General features: G+C 35.8%; 2 protein-coding genes across 4 annotated transcripts; both read left to right on the forward strand.

Moving 5' to 3' along the window:
* Positions 1-506: 506 nt before the first annotated feature.
* Positions 507-4,430, forward strand: LOC143555425 (putative GTP diphosphokinase RSH3, chloroplastic). Its single transcript, XM_077044982.1, has 6 exons — positions 507-1,220; positions 1,320-1,505; positions 1,897-2,357; positions 2,498-2,656; positions 2,996-3,347; positions 3,946-4,430. Exons 1-6 carry the CDS (start codon positions 624-626, stop codon positions 4,264-4,266), a joined length of 2,076 nt encoding a protein of 691 aa, XP_076901097.1. The 5' UTR covers positions 507-623; the 3' UTR covers positions 4,267-4,430.
* A 7,811-nt stretch (positions 4,431-12,241) lies between these two features.
* On the forward strand, positions 12,242-16,465 carry LOC143555434 (AP2-like ethylene-responsive transcription factor PLT1). 3 transcript variants are annotated; one of them, XM_077044983.1, is made up of 8 exons: positions 12,242-12,527; positions 12,624-13,226; positions 13,329-13,337; positions 13,934-14,022; positions 14,131-14,204; positions 14,296-14,346; positions 14,667-14,743; positions 15,927-16,465. In XM_077044983.1, the coding sequence occupies exons 1-8, from the start codon at positions 12,404-12,406 to the stop codon at positions 16,253-16,255; spliced, it is 1,356 nt and encodes a 451-aa protein (XP_076901098.1). In that variant the 5' UTR covers positions 12,242-12,403; the 3' UTR covers positions 16,256-16,465. The 3 variants fall into 3 exon arrangements, with proteins under 3 accessions (XP_076901098.1, XP_076901100.1, XP_076901103.1); XM_077044985.1 differs by having other exon boundaries at positions 12,627-13,226; XM_077044988.1 differs by lacking the exon at positions 13,329-13,337.
* Positions 16,466-17,004: the final 539 nt, after the last annotated feature.

The following is a 17,004-nucleotide window of genomic DNA, read 5'->3' on the forward strand; positions in this document are numbered from 1 at the left end:
TTTTAGAGATTTAGATGATTATAAATCATGAGAACTAATGTAATAGTAACAAGTAACAAAACATTGTAGATTTATATAGGAGAGTTTAGATAAATAGATAGATAGATTTTATGTATGTATCTTTGTTTTAACGTAAGAAGTCTATACTTTATAGTACGGTAACGTATAATCTAATTCGCGTAGAACATAATCTGAATATCATTAAGGAGAATAAAGTAAGAAAAAACAGATATACGGATATACGATAATAGTTGTGCACGCAACATACAAACTTGATTATAGAGTTACGTGAATCTGTATCTTCTCAACATAAATAAATGCATTGTTATCAGATTCGGGTTTCCGTTATTTCAGGTACATCACAAGGATAAACACGTAAATTCCATGCAACTTATTATTATTAATAACAAAATATCATCTACAATTCTACACCCGACAAAGAAAAAGAAAAGAAAGAAACCACATCTCATGTTCCTCCCAATCATCAATCTCTTCAAAGTCTCATCCCTGTTACTAGATACTACACACATACCCTCATTTTGATTCCTAATTTGTCAGTCAAATCCATCCATTTTCCATAAATAATAATCAAACCCTAGGCTAGGCTTTCATCATCATCAATCATGTCAGTTCCAACTATTGCACTCTACTCAACGCCGTACCCATGCCAAATCAACTCACACACGTCCTACGATTTCGATCTAACCACCCGTCCAACTTCGTCATCTCCGGCGAAACCAATCGTCGGCGGCCTATCTTCACTCTTCACCGGCGCCGGATCTGACGAACTGCCGGCGATGAGAGGCGGCGGTGAAGATCTAAGCAGTTCGTTCTCGTACTCGCCGTTTGGATCCTACTTGAAACGAGATCCGGTTCACCAGAGTCCGGTTTCCGTCTTCCAAGGTCCGGTTTCTTCGACCGGTTCGCCCTCGATGAGGTTTTCGCCCGAACGGGATTGTTCGGTTCGCGGTGGGAGTAAACGGTTGTTTAAAGGGTTTGTTACGCACGCGTTGAGCTCGTGTGTGGATTATGATTCGCACGTGCGTGATGATTTTGTTGATGAGCTTACATTTATGATGGATGATACTAAATTAAACGAGTCGGAACCCGAACCGTATGCGAAGGATTTGTTATTAAACGCGCAGTCGAAACACAAGATTTTTAATGATAGTTTGGTGGTTAAAGCTTTTTACGAAGCCGAAAAGGCCCACAGAGGGCAGGTATTATTAAGTTATTATAAGTTATAATACTCGTTTTGTTCGGTTAATTAGTTTTGAATATAATTGTATTGAATTGGGGGTATGGTATTGATGTTGTAGATGCGAGCGAGTGGGGATCCTTATTTACAACATTGTGTGGAGACTGCGGTTTTGTTGGCGACAATTGGTGTGAATGCCACGGTAGTTGCTGCGGGGATTTTACATGACACGCTTGATGATTCGTTTATGAGCTATGATTATATTCTCCAAACATTTGGAGCTGGAGTTGCTGATCTTGTTGAAGGGGTACTTGTCTAATTCATGAGATCTTAGTTAGTTATATGCATTTTGTTATTTTGCCTAAAAAAGTCAGCTGTCATGACGTTAGGCGAGACGTGTTAAAGAGGACGTAGGCGCATTGTAGATATTTATATTACTATTTGATCTTCTATAACTAATTATCTAGAAAATTCTCGAATAATGGCATTCTCTAGAATGTTTGACTACACACACTAGAATATTCTGTATGCAAAATTTAAACGGTACATGACGACAAAGATTTAAGTAACTCGTGTTGTCATTCGTCGCTTCATTTTTGGCGTCTGATTGTATAAATGAATCTAGTTGGATTGATTTTTTTTTCAATGGATATTTGTATAGGCCTTTTAAGTTTTAACACTTGTTTGAAACTTTATAGGTGTCAAAGCTAAGCCATTTGAGCAAGCTTGCCCGTGAAAGCAATACAGCAAATAGAACAATGGAAGCAGATCGTTTGCATACAATGTTTCTTGCAATGGCAGATGCAAGGGCGGTGCTCATAAAGCTGGCTGATAGGCTGCACAATATGATGACGTTGGAAGCTTTGCCTTTGAGTAAGAAACAAAGGTTTGCAAAGGAGACAATGGAAATATTTGCTCCGTTGGCAAACCGTTTAGGAATCACTAGTTGGAAAGAACAGTTGGAGAATCTTTGCTTCAAGTACCTCAATCCAGAACAGCATGACGATCTATCTAGCAAACTTTTGAAGTCTTTTGATGAGGCAATGGTTACCTGTGCTGCAAAGAAATTGGAGAAATCACTTCAAGATGAATCAATTTCGTACCATGTTTTGTATGGACGCCATAAAAGCTTGTACAGTATCCACTGCAAAATGTTGAAGTATGACTCTCCATTCCCTTGAAAGAAACCTTTCATTTGCAATTGTGCATTATGATTATGATGTAACAAATGTTCATGTGCCATGTTCTACGTGTTTGACAAATATATATGAATTTGACATGTTATGCGTTTATTTGTAGAAAAAACTTGACCATGGATCAAATTCATGATATTCATGGGTTGCGTCTCATTGTTGAAAATGAAGAGGACTGCTATAAAGCATTGCAGCTTGTTCACCAGTTGTGGCCTGAAGTACCTGGAAAGTTTAAAGATTACATAAAGAAGCCCAAATGTAACGGGTATGTACAATTTAAGGAAACAACTCCCAATTAAAACTCGTTTTTTTAAAGTGATTTAGAAAGACATAAACATAATGGATGGACTTACCAATAAGACAAATAAACTTTAGGTAGTTCACTGATAAATGGGTAAACGACACTATATTGAATTGAACTTTACACTTCCAATTTTAGCAAGCAACTTCACAACATTTTAGTTTATTGTTTTCACGTAATATACTTTTTGTATGTGGAATCTGATGTTTGGGACAAAATGGACTAATATTATTGGTGTGTGAAAATTGCAAGTAATGTTCACTTGTATTTAGTTTCTGTATTAAATTTATCTTATCTTTGCAGGTACCAGTCTTTACACACAGTAGTGACGGGAGAGGGGTCGGTCTCACTTGAAATTCAAATCAGGACAAAGTCTATGCACTCACAAGCTGAGTTTGGGTTTGCTGCCCATTGGAGATACAAAGAAGGCGATTGTAAGCACTCTTCATTTGTGCTCCAAATGGTTGAATGGGCGCGTTGGGTTGTCACTTGGCAGTGTGAGAATACGGGCCAAGACAAGTCATGCTTGGCCTATAATGAAGCCATCAAGCCTCCCTGCACCTTCCCTTTTCATTCTGAAGATTGTCCACATTCATATAAAGCTTGTTGCGGATCTGATGGGCCCGTTTTTGTCATCATGATTGAGAACGACAAGGTTAGTAGCTTTCCAGTTCAATATCAGATAGTTACTTTCAAATAGAGGTGTAAACGAGCCAAGCTGAGCCGAGCCCGAGCTCGTCTAGGCTTGAGCTTGGCTCGATTAACATTAAGGGAGCTCGGCTCGTGAGTTATTTTTCAAGCTTGAGTTCGGCTTGGCTCGGGGTCGACTTGTTTATTATTTATTTAATTATTCTATATCTTATATTTCTATCTTTTACAACTATATATGCACTTTTACTACTTTTATATATATCTAGTTTAAATATTTTTATACAACAAAACATATGTTATTTCATTAGTTTTATATATATAGCAATGGTATTATTAATATATATATATATATAATATTAAATAAAAGATATCTAAATAAAAGGCTTGATTAGGCTCGCAAGCTGGATATGTGAAAGCTTGGGCTTGAGTTCAGTTATTAAATGAGCCTCTAATAAAAACCCGAGCTTAGGCTCGACTCAACTTGAGTTTTGACGAGCCAATCTCAAAGAGTGGCTCGACTTGTTTTTACCCTTACTTTCTAAAGACTCTTCCAATCGAGCTTTTGTAAATTTAGCCCTGAAAAAACTGTGTTTTTGTCTCAGATGTCAGTACAAGAGTTCCCACCAAATTCAACAGTGATGGATCTGCTAAATGTAGCGGGTCAGGGAAACTCAAGGTGGGCCCCATACCGATTCCCTGTAAAAGAAGAACTAAGGCCGAGGTTGAACCATGAGCCCGTGACGGACCCGAGTTGCAAGCTGAAAATGGGGGACGTGGTTGAGCTAACACCAAGGATACCAGACAAATCACTAACCGAGTACAGGGAAGAGATCCAGCGCATGTATGACCGTGGTTTGTCTGTTGCAAGTACAGGCAGGAAGCAGACATCAGGTAGCAGTGTGGTGGCTGGGTGGGGAAGATGATAACTTCCGTTTGTCGGGTAAAATGTACGTGAAAGTTATGTGTCTAGACTCTAGATAGGAAATGGTTAAATTGTTTCTTTGTAAATATGCACAGAACACCGGTCTTTCATGTTTGTTATTAGCTGGAACAGAAAATCCAAAAGGAAATATGTAATTTATTTTTACTTCTGTTTTTCTTGTTCTCTTCCTAATGACTATTTTCAAATATATTTATATTGCAAAAGAGTTGAGTGCAAAATGCATCCGTGTGGTAACACTAATTTGCACGATAAGCACATGTGGCATTTTTGCAATTTGAGCTCCTGTACCATGTAATCCTGCGCAATTAGAACCTCGATGTTAACCCAACGTTAGACGTTAGGTACATAATCCTGGCAATTAGAACCTCGATGTTAACCCAACGTTAGCTGACTGTTACCGATTTTCAATGTTATATAATTTTTATTGTGAAGGAAACACTTCTAATATGAGGTGAAAAGGACAAGATCTTTCCTCTTGATTAGGTATATCAACTGCAAAGGTATATATTCTATTTACTATTCAACTTTATTTTATTAGTTTATCTGTGATATGGATTTTAATACTTATAGTAAATCAAATCCGTATTATTATGTGATTAAACATGCATTTGGGTGGAAAAACAAAGCTTTAGATAATTAGGAACGTAGGACATGCTGCAAATTGAAGCTACATATTCATTGAATCGAGACATCACATCCTTCTTATAAGGTTCCGCCTAGTTGATTAATATATTGGTTGATATTGTAATTATTGTTGAAGCAAAAGTCCTTCACGCAAGGATTGAAACTAGTGATTCAACAGAAAAGAGGTTGCATTGTCTAACCGGGTCGAAATTCCACTGATTTGAATGTTATAAAGTAGCAATAGTCCGTACAACACTTGATTCGTAATCCACTAATCATTCAGTTATGGGTTTTAATGCTGTTTATGTTCATGTCTGCGCATGGTCTGTGTGACGTAGACAAAGGAGCTCCCGTGGAGATTTTTCAGAAAACAAACAACAGAGATCTACTAAATTAAAGAGTCAATCAACTCCATTATTTTTTTTAACGTATATTTATTTTTCCTTTAACAAGTATTATACATTGATCGTATGAACCGAAACATGTTTACAATTTATAGGTATTTTAAACAATTTGTTTTTGGTGAAGCAAATGATGTGGTCTTAGATTAAGGAAGATAAGAACTCAGGGTTGTAGATCAATGGTCAAGCACCATTAGCTATTCGGAGAATCGAATGAGGAGGAGATTAACGTCTTGTTGAAGTCCAGTTATCGTCGATTTTGACCCAAGCTTATTAGTGCATATCAGTAAACTCGATGAAGATGCTTGTAGAATTTGGTTCACCGGTTGTTCAGTTCGGTTTTCACGGCTTACTAGTATGACAGTTGGACCGATAAACTTCTATCTCATGTGTGTGTTTTTCATTTTCTAAATATGCAGTAATGCATATGTTTTAGAAATTTAATAGATTTGGGTTAACAATCACCATAACCAGGTTCTCAGAGATGTAAAAAGATACTGTTACATAAAACATATATTTTTCTTAATTGTTGAATATTCAATTCTCTATAAAGACTGTTACAAAAGGATACCATATTGGCATAGTCCATATATAGCAGATGCATGTGACCAGACCTTTTGACAAACACAGCGTTTGTAAAACCAAGTCAATAAAGTTTTGAATATTAATCATTTTAAGTGGTTGACTAGTGGTTTACACTTTACAACACAAAGTAGCTTAAATATACAGAACTAAGGGATCTTCATGCTGTGTGTTTTTGGGATATGCACGATTCAATAACTCTTGACCAGGTTAAAGTTATCTCTTCATCTTTAAGCTTTTCAAATTGTGTAATGTATCCATACAAGTAAACATTTGTGAAATCAAACAAACATAAAGAAATTCAGTGTAACTTTTTGTAAATTTACTAGTGAGTGTTTATTTTATGTGTTTTTAAGTACTACATTAAACTTTCACTCTATTGAGTAAAAGAAGAATTACTCATATCAATTTAAGATTTAGACCTTCAATTAAACCCCAAAACTTTTAGCCTTTCAGTTGCTGACAATAAAAATATAAATAAAAGTTTTATACTTTAATAGTAAAAACTTTAAGTCGTCAAAAAGTTTTTAGAAACTTTTAGATTTACAATTTTGGTCACAAAAGTTTTAAAGTTTTGCCATGTAATGAACTGGTTACCTACTAAGTTTACGTTGAGTCCCCGTCACGGTGGCTTTCAAACATGTAATGCATTTAACGCGCTCCACAACAACACACAAGTAGAAACACTTGTTATTTATTAATAACTAAACCAATAATTTATCTCCACCCCACTCCATTATCACATTTCACCCCATAAGAATACATTTATGATGTGAAACGTAATAGCCCATTTTGACAGCGCTTACATTTTGTAATTTGCCCTTTCACATCTCAGGGGTGTGTAGATAAAAGAAAATGAATACGATAACGAAATTCTTACCTTCAGGTTACTGAAAACGAAATTCTTACTCGACGGAAGTACCCAAGGTATTAAGGGTGCCTTGGAGGACTTAACCAAAGCAAGCCGAGGGGTACCCGAGTGATACCCCGAGTACCCTTGCAGAAATCAATATACTTTGCTTGATCACAAATACCTTATTTGCAGCTATCACACTCATATTCATTCTCATTCCCAACAAGTGTAGGTTTGTATCCGGTAACAATGACATCCATACACACAATCAATCACAAAAACCCCATCATCAATTAGATAATCACACCTAAAAACTTATGCATCTATTTCCATTATGAATACAAGAACAACAATCCGAAGGTGGTTTCGTGCTCCAGGCATGATATATAATAAAACAGCTAAATTGATCAAATAAATATGTGAAAGAAGAAAAAAAAAGAATGAAATACAAGAATTACCATTTACAGAAGCTCCCCAAATAAAATAATTATCATCATATTATCTATCCTTCATTCAAATCTGTAATAATCCCAAATCAATTAACCAAATATGTATAAAATTTATCATATTATCTCTGGGTCTTAATCAACTGCTGTCTCTTAATAATCAGAAAAGTCACCACACAAATCTGTAAGATCCCCGCCAACCCCACAAATATAAACCCAAGTCTTTTCTCAAACTTGTGATGATTTTTCTTCACCGGCGGCGGCGGCGGACGACGGTGATTCCTTTGTTGGGGTGGTCCCATGTTGTTTCTTGAATCTTGAATTTGTGATACTTTTCTTGGTGGTGGTGGTGGTGGAGATCTCACCGGAGGTGGTGGGGATCCCGCCGGAGACGGTGGTGGCGGCGGCGGAATTGGAGGCGGAGGCGGCGGCGGTTGCAAATCTTGAAGTGAATTGGAAAATAGCAGGAAATAGAGTAAAACGAAGATGTAAAAATGGGATTTCATGGCTACATGAACTGAATCAAGAATCAAAAGCAAGTAATTTGGGAATTAACATCTGGGTTTATGTGGGTATTGAGATCAAATGAAGTTATGAAGGAAATGTATATTATTATTATTGTGTTCTTGAACGAATCAAGAAAATTGGTAGACCTAATATGTGACCAAATCTTGAATCCTTATAGGAGTAAAATGGGACATTTGAAATTTGGGGGGGGGGGGTGAGTGATGGATCTACACGGCGGTTGATGTCGCCGGAGAGGGAGGATGTTGGGTGGTTGGAGGAAGGAGACAGCGAAGAAAAGATATATGATAATAATGATTTTATTTAGATATTATTATTTTGATTGATGATAGTGTGTATGTGTATGGTGTCTACCCTCACCTTGGAGATTTATTATTATTTATTCTATTCAATTTCTTTAAATTGGGTTATTTGTGAAAAGGAAAGAATGATGTATAGAAAACTACTGCTATGATTGATTCTAAAGAATCTTAGGAGATAATTTAATTGTGGAGCGTTGAAAGAAAAGGAACTTTTACACATGTTAATTCACAAAATTTTTTTACCAAGATTTCAATGTTAAGTTATAAAATCCACACATGGGTCGGTAAAACAGTCGCTTGTTTAACCAGGTCGTCTCCGAATAGTATTAAAATACTAGGGCCTATGTAAATAGAAAAATGGAAATATAAACTTAACAATTATATATATATTAATTGCCATCGTCGGTTGTACTCACAAAATGACACTGTTGTAGTGCTACCAGTTTTGAAGCTTATGTTACAACCCCTTTATAGCATACTGGATTTCTCCCCACCAGCACACTCTTTTTTCTATGAGTCTTTACCGGCCAACTTCATAGATGTCGTGGATTTGCGACTGTGTATATACAAAGAGAGAAAAGGATCAACGGTGATTTTGGATAGGAAAACAAAGAACCGGTTGTTGGCTCGTCTAAGGCGGCCGCCGACTTAGCGCGAGCCGTTCTCTTTTCGGCCTTTGAAGTTTGAACGTGACTGGGCGTTGCGCTGCCGTTGCTGGCAACTCCTGCCATCTATGGCGACATCAGAATTACATGTTTAGAGATTTCTATTCTTAAGTGTTTCTTACTTTAAACGTTTTGGTTTTAATCGATGTTAGTTAAACTCCTGGTTCAATTGCCGGCATCGCCTTCAAAACCTTTTAGTTTGAGTCGATAAGGATGCGACTGGGCATTGCCTTACTGTGACCAGCCTCTGGCGGCTGCAGCTCTCAATGTTGATTGCATAATAAAGGCTATAATGATAGTTATTTGACACTCCTTGGTCACCATAACTCTGGGTTGACGAGCTTAGCTTCGTAGAGTTGGTGGTGCATTTGTTCTTCGCTTTTCACGTGGTTGCTTTGATTGTTTTTTTTTTGGGCATTGCTCATATATTAATCTGTTGTTGCATTGGATTTGTGATTTTGTGAAAACTTTTTTAGGAGCACACATTTTATTACACAAGTTGCATACAGTGCTGTGCAGATTGCGGATGATCCTAATTAACCAAATTGAATACCATGTAATGAGCACAGATATTGCATTGCATTTTGTGAATGCTAGCTAGAAACATTTTATAATTTTTAGGGGGGCACAAGTCAACTAAGTGATATTATTAAGTTATTTGAGAAAAAAAAAAACATGCATCACAATGGTGTGTTCTAGACTTGCAAGATTCGATTACTAACACCTACAAGTATTGGCGAACTTTACTTAATGGCAATGATAACATCAACAAATGCCAATTAACGCCCGCGCCGCGAAGCGCGGGTAAACCCACTAGTTCATATATAATTTAAACAAGTGTGATAACAATAAACAAATCAAAAATATTGTAATAAAGTTATCTAATTTAAATACTTAAACGAACTATGAATCTCTCTATCATTTAGAAGCAAAGCTCTCAATCAACCTTTTGTAATTCATACTCTCTAATATATCGTCTAGAGAGCAATTATGATTAAAACTGGCTAATGATAACGGTAAAATTATGATTTAAATGAGTTAATGGTAATTGATATAGTTAAGTACTTCAGTGATTGGTCTGACAAACGGATAAGGAAATATACTCATTATAACCCCATCATAGCATTAGTTAATGGTAAGGTTTGATGGTGGTATGATTGAGATAAATCTGACCTTAATAACAGGTGATAGAGGGGCTGCTCATACCAAGACATTGGCTCCAAATATCTCATTTATTTCCTTTTTTTACGAGTAGAATATAGACATGTGTGTAATAAAAAAAGTTAATCAAAACAATCAAGACAAATAAGCATAGTAAACTAGTAGCATTAGTTTCGTTAACAAAAGTAGTAACAATATCAATAGGAGTAGTAACAATACGAGTAGGAGTAATAGTTGTAGGAGTTAGCCATCAAACTCTTCTCCCTCGTCTTACTTGAGATTCACACCACTCCAAATTTTCGTCGAAATACTTCATTTCAGCTGTCACAGCCCCCAACCCCTATAACCCGGGAGGGGAGCCGTGAACATTGATTGGTGGTATCGGTGTTTATTAAAATTATTTTGCAGCGAAAAATTTCATCAGAACCGTAGTTAGGAAAAATGATCAGAGTTATAAAAACACCAAGATTATTATTATAGGGTTAAACCCTAATTTACAAAATACGTTTCTTTATTCTGGTGACAAGCCACTTATTTAAGCTGGAAGCCCGCATGCATCATTCCTTTGTCTCTAACAAGTCACCTGAAACATGTTTAAAATATTTGATCAGCAAGAAATGCTGGTGAGTACATTCATTGTAAATGACACATCTTACAGTTACAGCATTAACATGTTTTTTACATCTGCCTGCTTACAAATTACCGAAAGGTACCTGTCACTCGACCGTATATATGACTGTGGTCATATTACTTATTGGCTAACACTTGTCCAATAAGTAACGTGTAATAGCCCAGTAGGCAAGCCTTGTATACAAAACCCCAAAATACTAGTAGTAACCATCCCGTAAGTCTACAGAGACTTAATCACGGTAATGTATTTAAAATACTTTAAAAATATATTTGAAATCATTTAGACAATTTATCATGGGTTTTGTAGGTTTTGAAATCACCATGACAGTGTCGGAAAAATAGTTGTCTCACACAAATGTGAGTTGTATAAAAACTTGAATGTCTCACCTTTTAAGTTTACAATTAAATAACACCTCCTGGTATTAAGCACCTAGGATAAACACAATGTAGTATAACTAGATTAGTATAAAACCAATAATCATAACGATAATCACGAGAGTAGAAACTTTACACGATGGCACAATGTCTTACCTTTATAGGTAGAGCTTTTGGATTCGCGTTTAAGTTCCTTTGATCGGATAGGATATCGTTAAGATAATCGGGTATTATATATATTATCAACATTTGGGAATGAAAAATTACACAACAACGTGGTCCACTTTTAATAAGCACAATCGTACTCGACATTATTTGCATAATATGATGACTCGGGTGCAACTCCGTATGTGATGTCTTTGTATACTTTTTTACATATTAAAAATCTATTCGGCTTAAATCGGTTTGCCATTTTAAACTGGTATTTTAGAAAAACCGGCGGTTCGATGTTCTAACAAACCGTCCAAAATTACCGTGCTCAAATACTAGCCTGATATGCGAAACCTGGTATTACCGGTTCAATTGATCGATACGAACCGGTTTTTAAAACACTGGTTGTAAAAGAACCAAGTGAACAAGATAATGTTCGTGCTTGTTCATTTAACTTTAAGTGGGCACGCACACGCACACGCACACACTTAATCAAACATACATTTGTGTCCATGTTTTGTTCATTTAGAAAATGAGCATGTTCACGTTCATTCATTTAAAATATAAACGAACTTAAAACGAACATAAATGAATAAAACTGACAAAGATAAATGAACGTGTATGAACAAACGTAAACGGTCACAACAAATATAAATGAACACAAACAAACAAATATAAACATTAAGTAAATGATTTATCCAAAGTTTCATCCAAAAGCAAACATAAACAAAAGAAGATAAACAAACTTCCAGCCGAATAATTCATTTATAGTTCACTAAACCTTTGGTTCATTTATAAGCCTATAATGATGTGTGTGTACATATGTTTCAATGTTATATATTATATTTTGAAAAAACTTCAAACTCTCACAAAACCGTAGACAAACATTCATACAATCAGAATTGAAGACGTCGCTCGCTTCATGTCTGACGCGATGTGTAGGGGCGTAATCGCTCAACGTGGGATGGTCGGGCCTCCACAACGTTATGGCCTTTACCATATAACAAAATCAGTCAAGAGTAATAATCCTTCTTGCACATTAAACACACCTCACACGTTAAAAAGCCACGGCACAATTCAAAACCAAAGAAAAAGACCACAATATACATGTAACATCTTTATATTGTTTTGGTTGAACAAAAAATAATACTCCGTAGTAACGTAGTAGTATATTGTTTTGGTTGAAAAATAATTGACGGTAGAGGTGTGTCAGACAGGCGAAAGAAAGAAATTGAAAAGATGGAACACGATAACCGAGAAGAAAATAATAAATAAAACAACAACAAAGCAGTAAAAGAAGAAGAAAGAGATATTTGATTCATTCATTTATTTTAGATTCTATATATATATATATATTCTCCAAACAAACAACCCCTAGCTAGTGAAAACCCTTTGAATCCGCCATGAGCGACTGGTTAGGTTTCTCTATTAATCATCAACATCAACATGACAATCCACCTGTTGATCCTCCTCCCATGGCGGTTAACGATTTCCATCCTTCTCCTTCACAAACACAAGCTGCACCTGGTATTTATCTTAATAATATCTTTTGTTCATTATTTTATGTATATCTATATTATCTTTGTTTATTATAAGTTAGAACTATATATTTATTATTATTAGTAGGATGGAGATTAGATGATGGTAATATTCCGAAGCTGGAGGATTTCTTAGGCGGTGTTAGCGGCGGTGGTGCTGACGTAAGCGTCAACTTATCTTCTAACTCTCATTACCAAAACTCTGAAACCACCGCCAGCTGCTACTTACCACCGCCACAACCACCACCATTTCTGCTGCACTACGGCTACCCTTACTACACCACCACCACAAACGACAACTACTTGATCCCGTACGACGGTGCAAATGCAATCACACAAATACCAGAGATCAAAACCTGGTTACGTCCACCCTCAATTCCGCCACCGCCACCGCCACTACCATTACCATTACCACCGCCAGGCGGTGATGAACAAGCTGGTCGGCAGGAGTGTTTGTCGCTGGCGGTGGTACCGGCTGCGGATAACCGAAAACGATCGTTTATCGAAATGAAGTCATCGTCCAAAAGCAGCACAGGAGAAGTGGCTACTCGTAAAGCAATTGATGGTTTTGGGCAAAGGACTTCTCGGTTTCGTGGGGTCACGAGACACCGATGGACCGGAAGATACGAAGCTCATTTGTGGGATAATAGTTGCCGGAAAGAAGGGCAGACTCGAAAAGGCCGGCAAGGTAGAAATTAATTAAGTTGACCTTTCGATTGATTTATATTCCATTATAATACTAATGCGGGTTTATATGATTTTCCGGAATGTATTTGTTCATCGACGTCAGTTTATCTCGGTAAGTTGTGTGTTTTTGGCTTTTTTATTATTCGAGTTTATTGTATATTTAAGGGTGTTTGGATATGAAAGCGGTTATCGAAAATTTGAAACATCAAATAGTTTGATCAGGGGCGGACCAATGTTAAGCGTGTGTGGGGTGGGGGGGGGAGGCTGCCCACCTTAAATTTTTTTTTCAGTGTTATTTGTATATGAAAATCCTTTATCGCCCCCCTTAAAAATTAGTGTTAAGTTCCAATCTCGCCCCCCCCCCCCTCCCCCCAAGAAAATAATTTCTGGGTCCGCCTATGAGTTTGATAGTACTTTAATTAGAATATTAGTTGACGGACCAAAGACATTTTCAGCTCGGATATGTTGTTTCACTTTTTGTGTCAAGCGTGTGTTGTCGCGTGTGGCATAATGTTTTCATAATACAATTTTATAAAGAGGAAACTAAAAAAGTGGGACATCATTCTCCGTCAATAAATGAGAAGATATTTTCTGTCTTTTTATTTAACAAGATCACGTAATTCGTTTGGCATCTCGTGATTTCCCAACATTTTTCGAGTATGTTTCTTTAGAACTTGGGTTTTTTAATTTTGAGCATGTGACATTCAGGGGGATATGACAATGAAGAGAAAGCAGCAAGAGCTTATGACTTGGCTGCTCTTAAATATTGGGGTCCTACAACTCATATTAATTTCCCTGTATGTTTTTATTTTGTTATTATTTTTTTTAATTTGTCAATATAATATATCGACATGTTTTTATAATATATGACTCATGGGATGATTTGTTGTGTGATGATAATCTAGCTAGCCGAATACGAGAAAGAACTTGAGGAGATGAAAAACATGAATAGGCAAGAATTTGTAGCCAACCTAAGAAGGTAATATAAAAATTAAAAGCTGAAAACCAATATCATAATGCATTTTTATTATAAATTTGTGTTTTGACATGTTGTAACACAATGAATACAGGAAAAGCAGCGGGTTTTCAAGAGGCGCATCGATGTATAGAGGAGTTACAAGGTACCGATTTCAGTGCATTTGTTTATGCATGATGTACAAGTTGTGAAAGGCACACATGAGATAACTTTTTCTTGATGACAAAAGAAGCATTATATCATTTTTGAGTTGCTTTTTGTGCCATGCAAATGTCACTTTTGGACCCTATATTATATAACATGTAGCTCGTCAAGTCGTTATGGCGTTGATAAGTTAATACATGATGTATTTTATAAAACCATTGGTCAAATATCTGAAACATTGTACATAAAGATGAATGTGGTCAAATGTTGTTTCAGTGATCAATAAATTGGTTTTGGTTACAAAAGTTAAATATTTTGCAGGCATCATCAACATGGAAGGTGGCAAGCTAGAATTGGGAGGGTTGCAGGCAATAAGGACTTGTACCTTGGTACCTTTAGTAAGTTCATTCATTGTACGCTTTTATATTTATCACATGTATGGAGTTCGTATATACCAATAATTTATCATATTTTGTATTCACTCTAGGGTGCAAAAACTCATATGGACCAAACCAGATTTGACTAGAATATATGTGCATGTTTTGTTTGGTTTTTTTTATTCTAGATTTTCACAAAACTAGTTTTCAGATATGGTTCTTGATTCAAAATTTTCTCAAAAATTGATTCCATTATTGAAATGGACAAATAACTTGATTGAAATGATGTTTTTTGGTTTTTATTTAAAAATTAAAACAAACCTACATGCAAAACCATGCCTACAAATTTATGTAACACATGTTTTGGGTATTATTGATACTCCATTTCTAAAAGCTTGAATAGATTATTATGGTATATTGATATTATGTTTTGATACAAATCGAGCGCTGTTCAGCTCATTTTGAGCTCACGCTTTTAAAACTCAACCTCAGTTCGTGAGTAGTTTTTTATACTCGAGTTCAATATATACTTTAATTGTAGTTTTTATATTATTCATTAATTTATTAATATATTCGTTTTAATATTTTTTTTAATTATAATTTTTATATATGGCATAATATATATTATGTACTTTGATCACAATTTTTTGTGTAGTAATAATTAGGGTTTGGATCAAATACAAATAAAATTAGCGTGCTAAACGTGAGAATCAAGTAGAGTAATTATATATACAAGTAGAGTAATTATGTAATTACTCTATAATAATTACTCTATGATGTAATTACATAATTACTCTACTTGTATATATAATTACTCTACTTGATTCTCACGTTTAGCACGCTAATTTCATTTGTACGTTAACTTTCCCCTAATTATTATATACTTATTTAATATATTAAATAAAAGTTATGTGAGTAATAGGGCTTGTTTAGGCTCGAGAGCTAGCTCCACAGCTCCAACTCGATAAGGGAAGCTTAGGCTCAGGCTCGTTTATTAAACAAGCTTACTTTTATGTTCGGGCTCGTTTAAGCTCGGCCCAATTCAAGCTTTTAGCGAACCGATCTCAAGTAACTTACGAGTGTCGCTCGTTTACACTCCTTACTCCCTAGTTGTCTAAAAAAGAATATAAATATAGTTATATATATTTTTTAATAAATTTGTGAGTATATTATGCTCAAATGTTGTATAATATGATATATATAGGCACACAAGAGGAAGCAGCAGAAGCTTATGACATAGCAGCCATAAAATTTAGAGGGACAAGTGCAGTGACCAACTTTGACATTAGCAGATACGACGTTAAAAGAATATGTTCGAGTTCAACATTGATTGCTGGTGATCTGGCGAAGCGGTCCCCACGAGAAACGGGCCCTTTGATGATCGAGGATTGTAGTCATGAGTCATGTGATGATTTTGCTGACATGGTATGGGCTGGAAACCCGGGGCAGCCACCTGTAGTCGAAGACCAACATGATATTGAGCATGCCATCCCGAGTGAGTTGACCGGTGATCTTGACCCGGGGGTAGGATGAAAATATGAAGTGTGGTGTAGGTGGAGCTTGCTTTGGTGAAATGAGGTGCGATTATGTTTTGTAGGAACTAGTAACAAATCTTTTTATAAATAATTTTATAGGTATTATCAATATTAATGTTATCAACCAACTATAGTATTAAAATCTGTATGTCTTGGTTTTGTAGCTTTGTACCGTGTAAAACATATTATTTTGTATAATAGTATACAGTATAAGGCTAGGGCAGACCCTTAACGGTTCAGTTGAGTTGGGTCAAAACGAGAATGGTTGGACCGGGCGGTTGAACTACTAAATAGACAAGTAGCTAGTTCGACCGGTTTTAATAAATTATTAAATATTGAAAATACATGTAACCTGTTTTTGTAAAATTTCAACCATATAATAATTTGGTGCTGGTATTCTAGTTAGCTAATGTATATACTTCTTTCAAAAGGTTATTTGTTGTTTTTTTTATATGTATGTTTTATGGTGTTTTATTCTCGGTATAAATATTATTTATAAACTTATAAGGTAACTTGGTTTTAAGTTTAGTTTAAATGGTTTGACCGACAAGTAAATAAGTGATCTAAGTTGTGTGTTCTGTTTGGTAACAGTAGCAGTGTTTATAACAAAACTGGGTGAAACCAGACGGGAGAATCTAACTCCACCGACAAACTGGAAAACCATCTTTTTAAATTTGTTTTTTTTTACAAAAGAAAAATGAACGATATGAAATGAAATAAGAAAATGTGTGGCGTGATACATAAGAA

The sequence above is a fragment of the Bidens hawaiensis genome, unplaced genomic scaffold (genome assembly GCF_021521415.1).
Source record: "Bidens hawaiensis isolate Kalapana, Puna unplaced genomic scaffold, B.hawaiensis_p1.1 tig00001032_1, whole genome shotgun sequence".
Lineage (NCBI taxonomy): Eukaryota > Viridiplantae > Streptophyta > Magnoliopsida > Asterales > Asteraceae > Bidens > Bidens hawaiensis.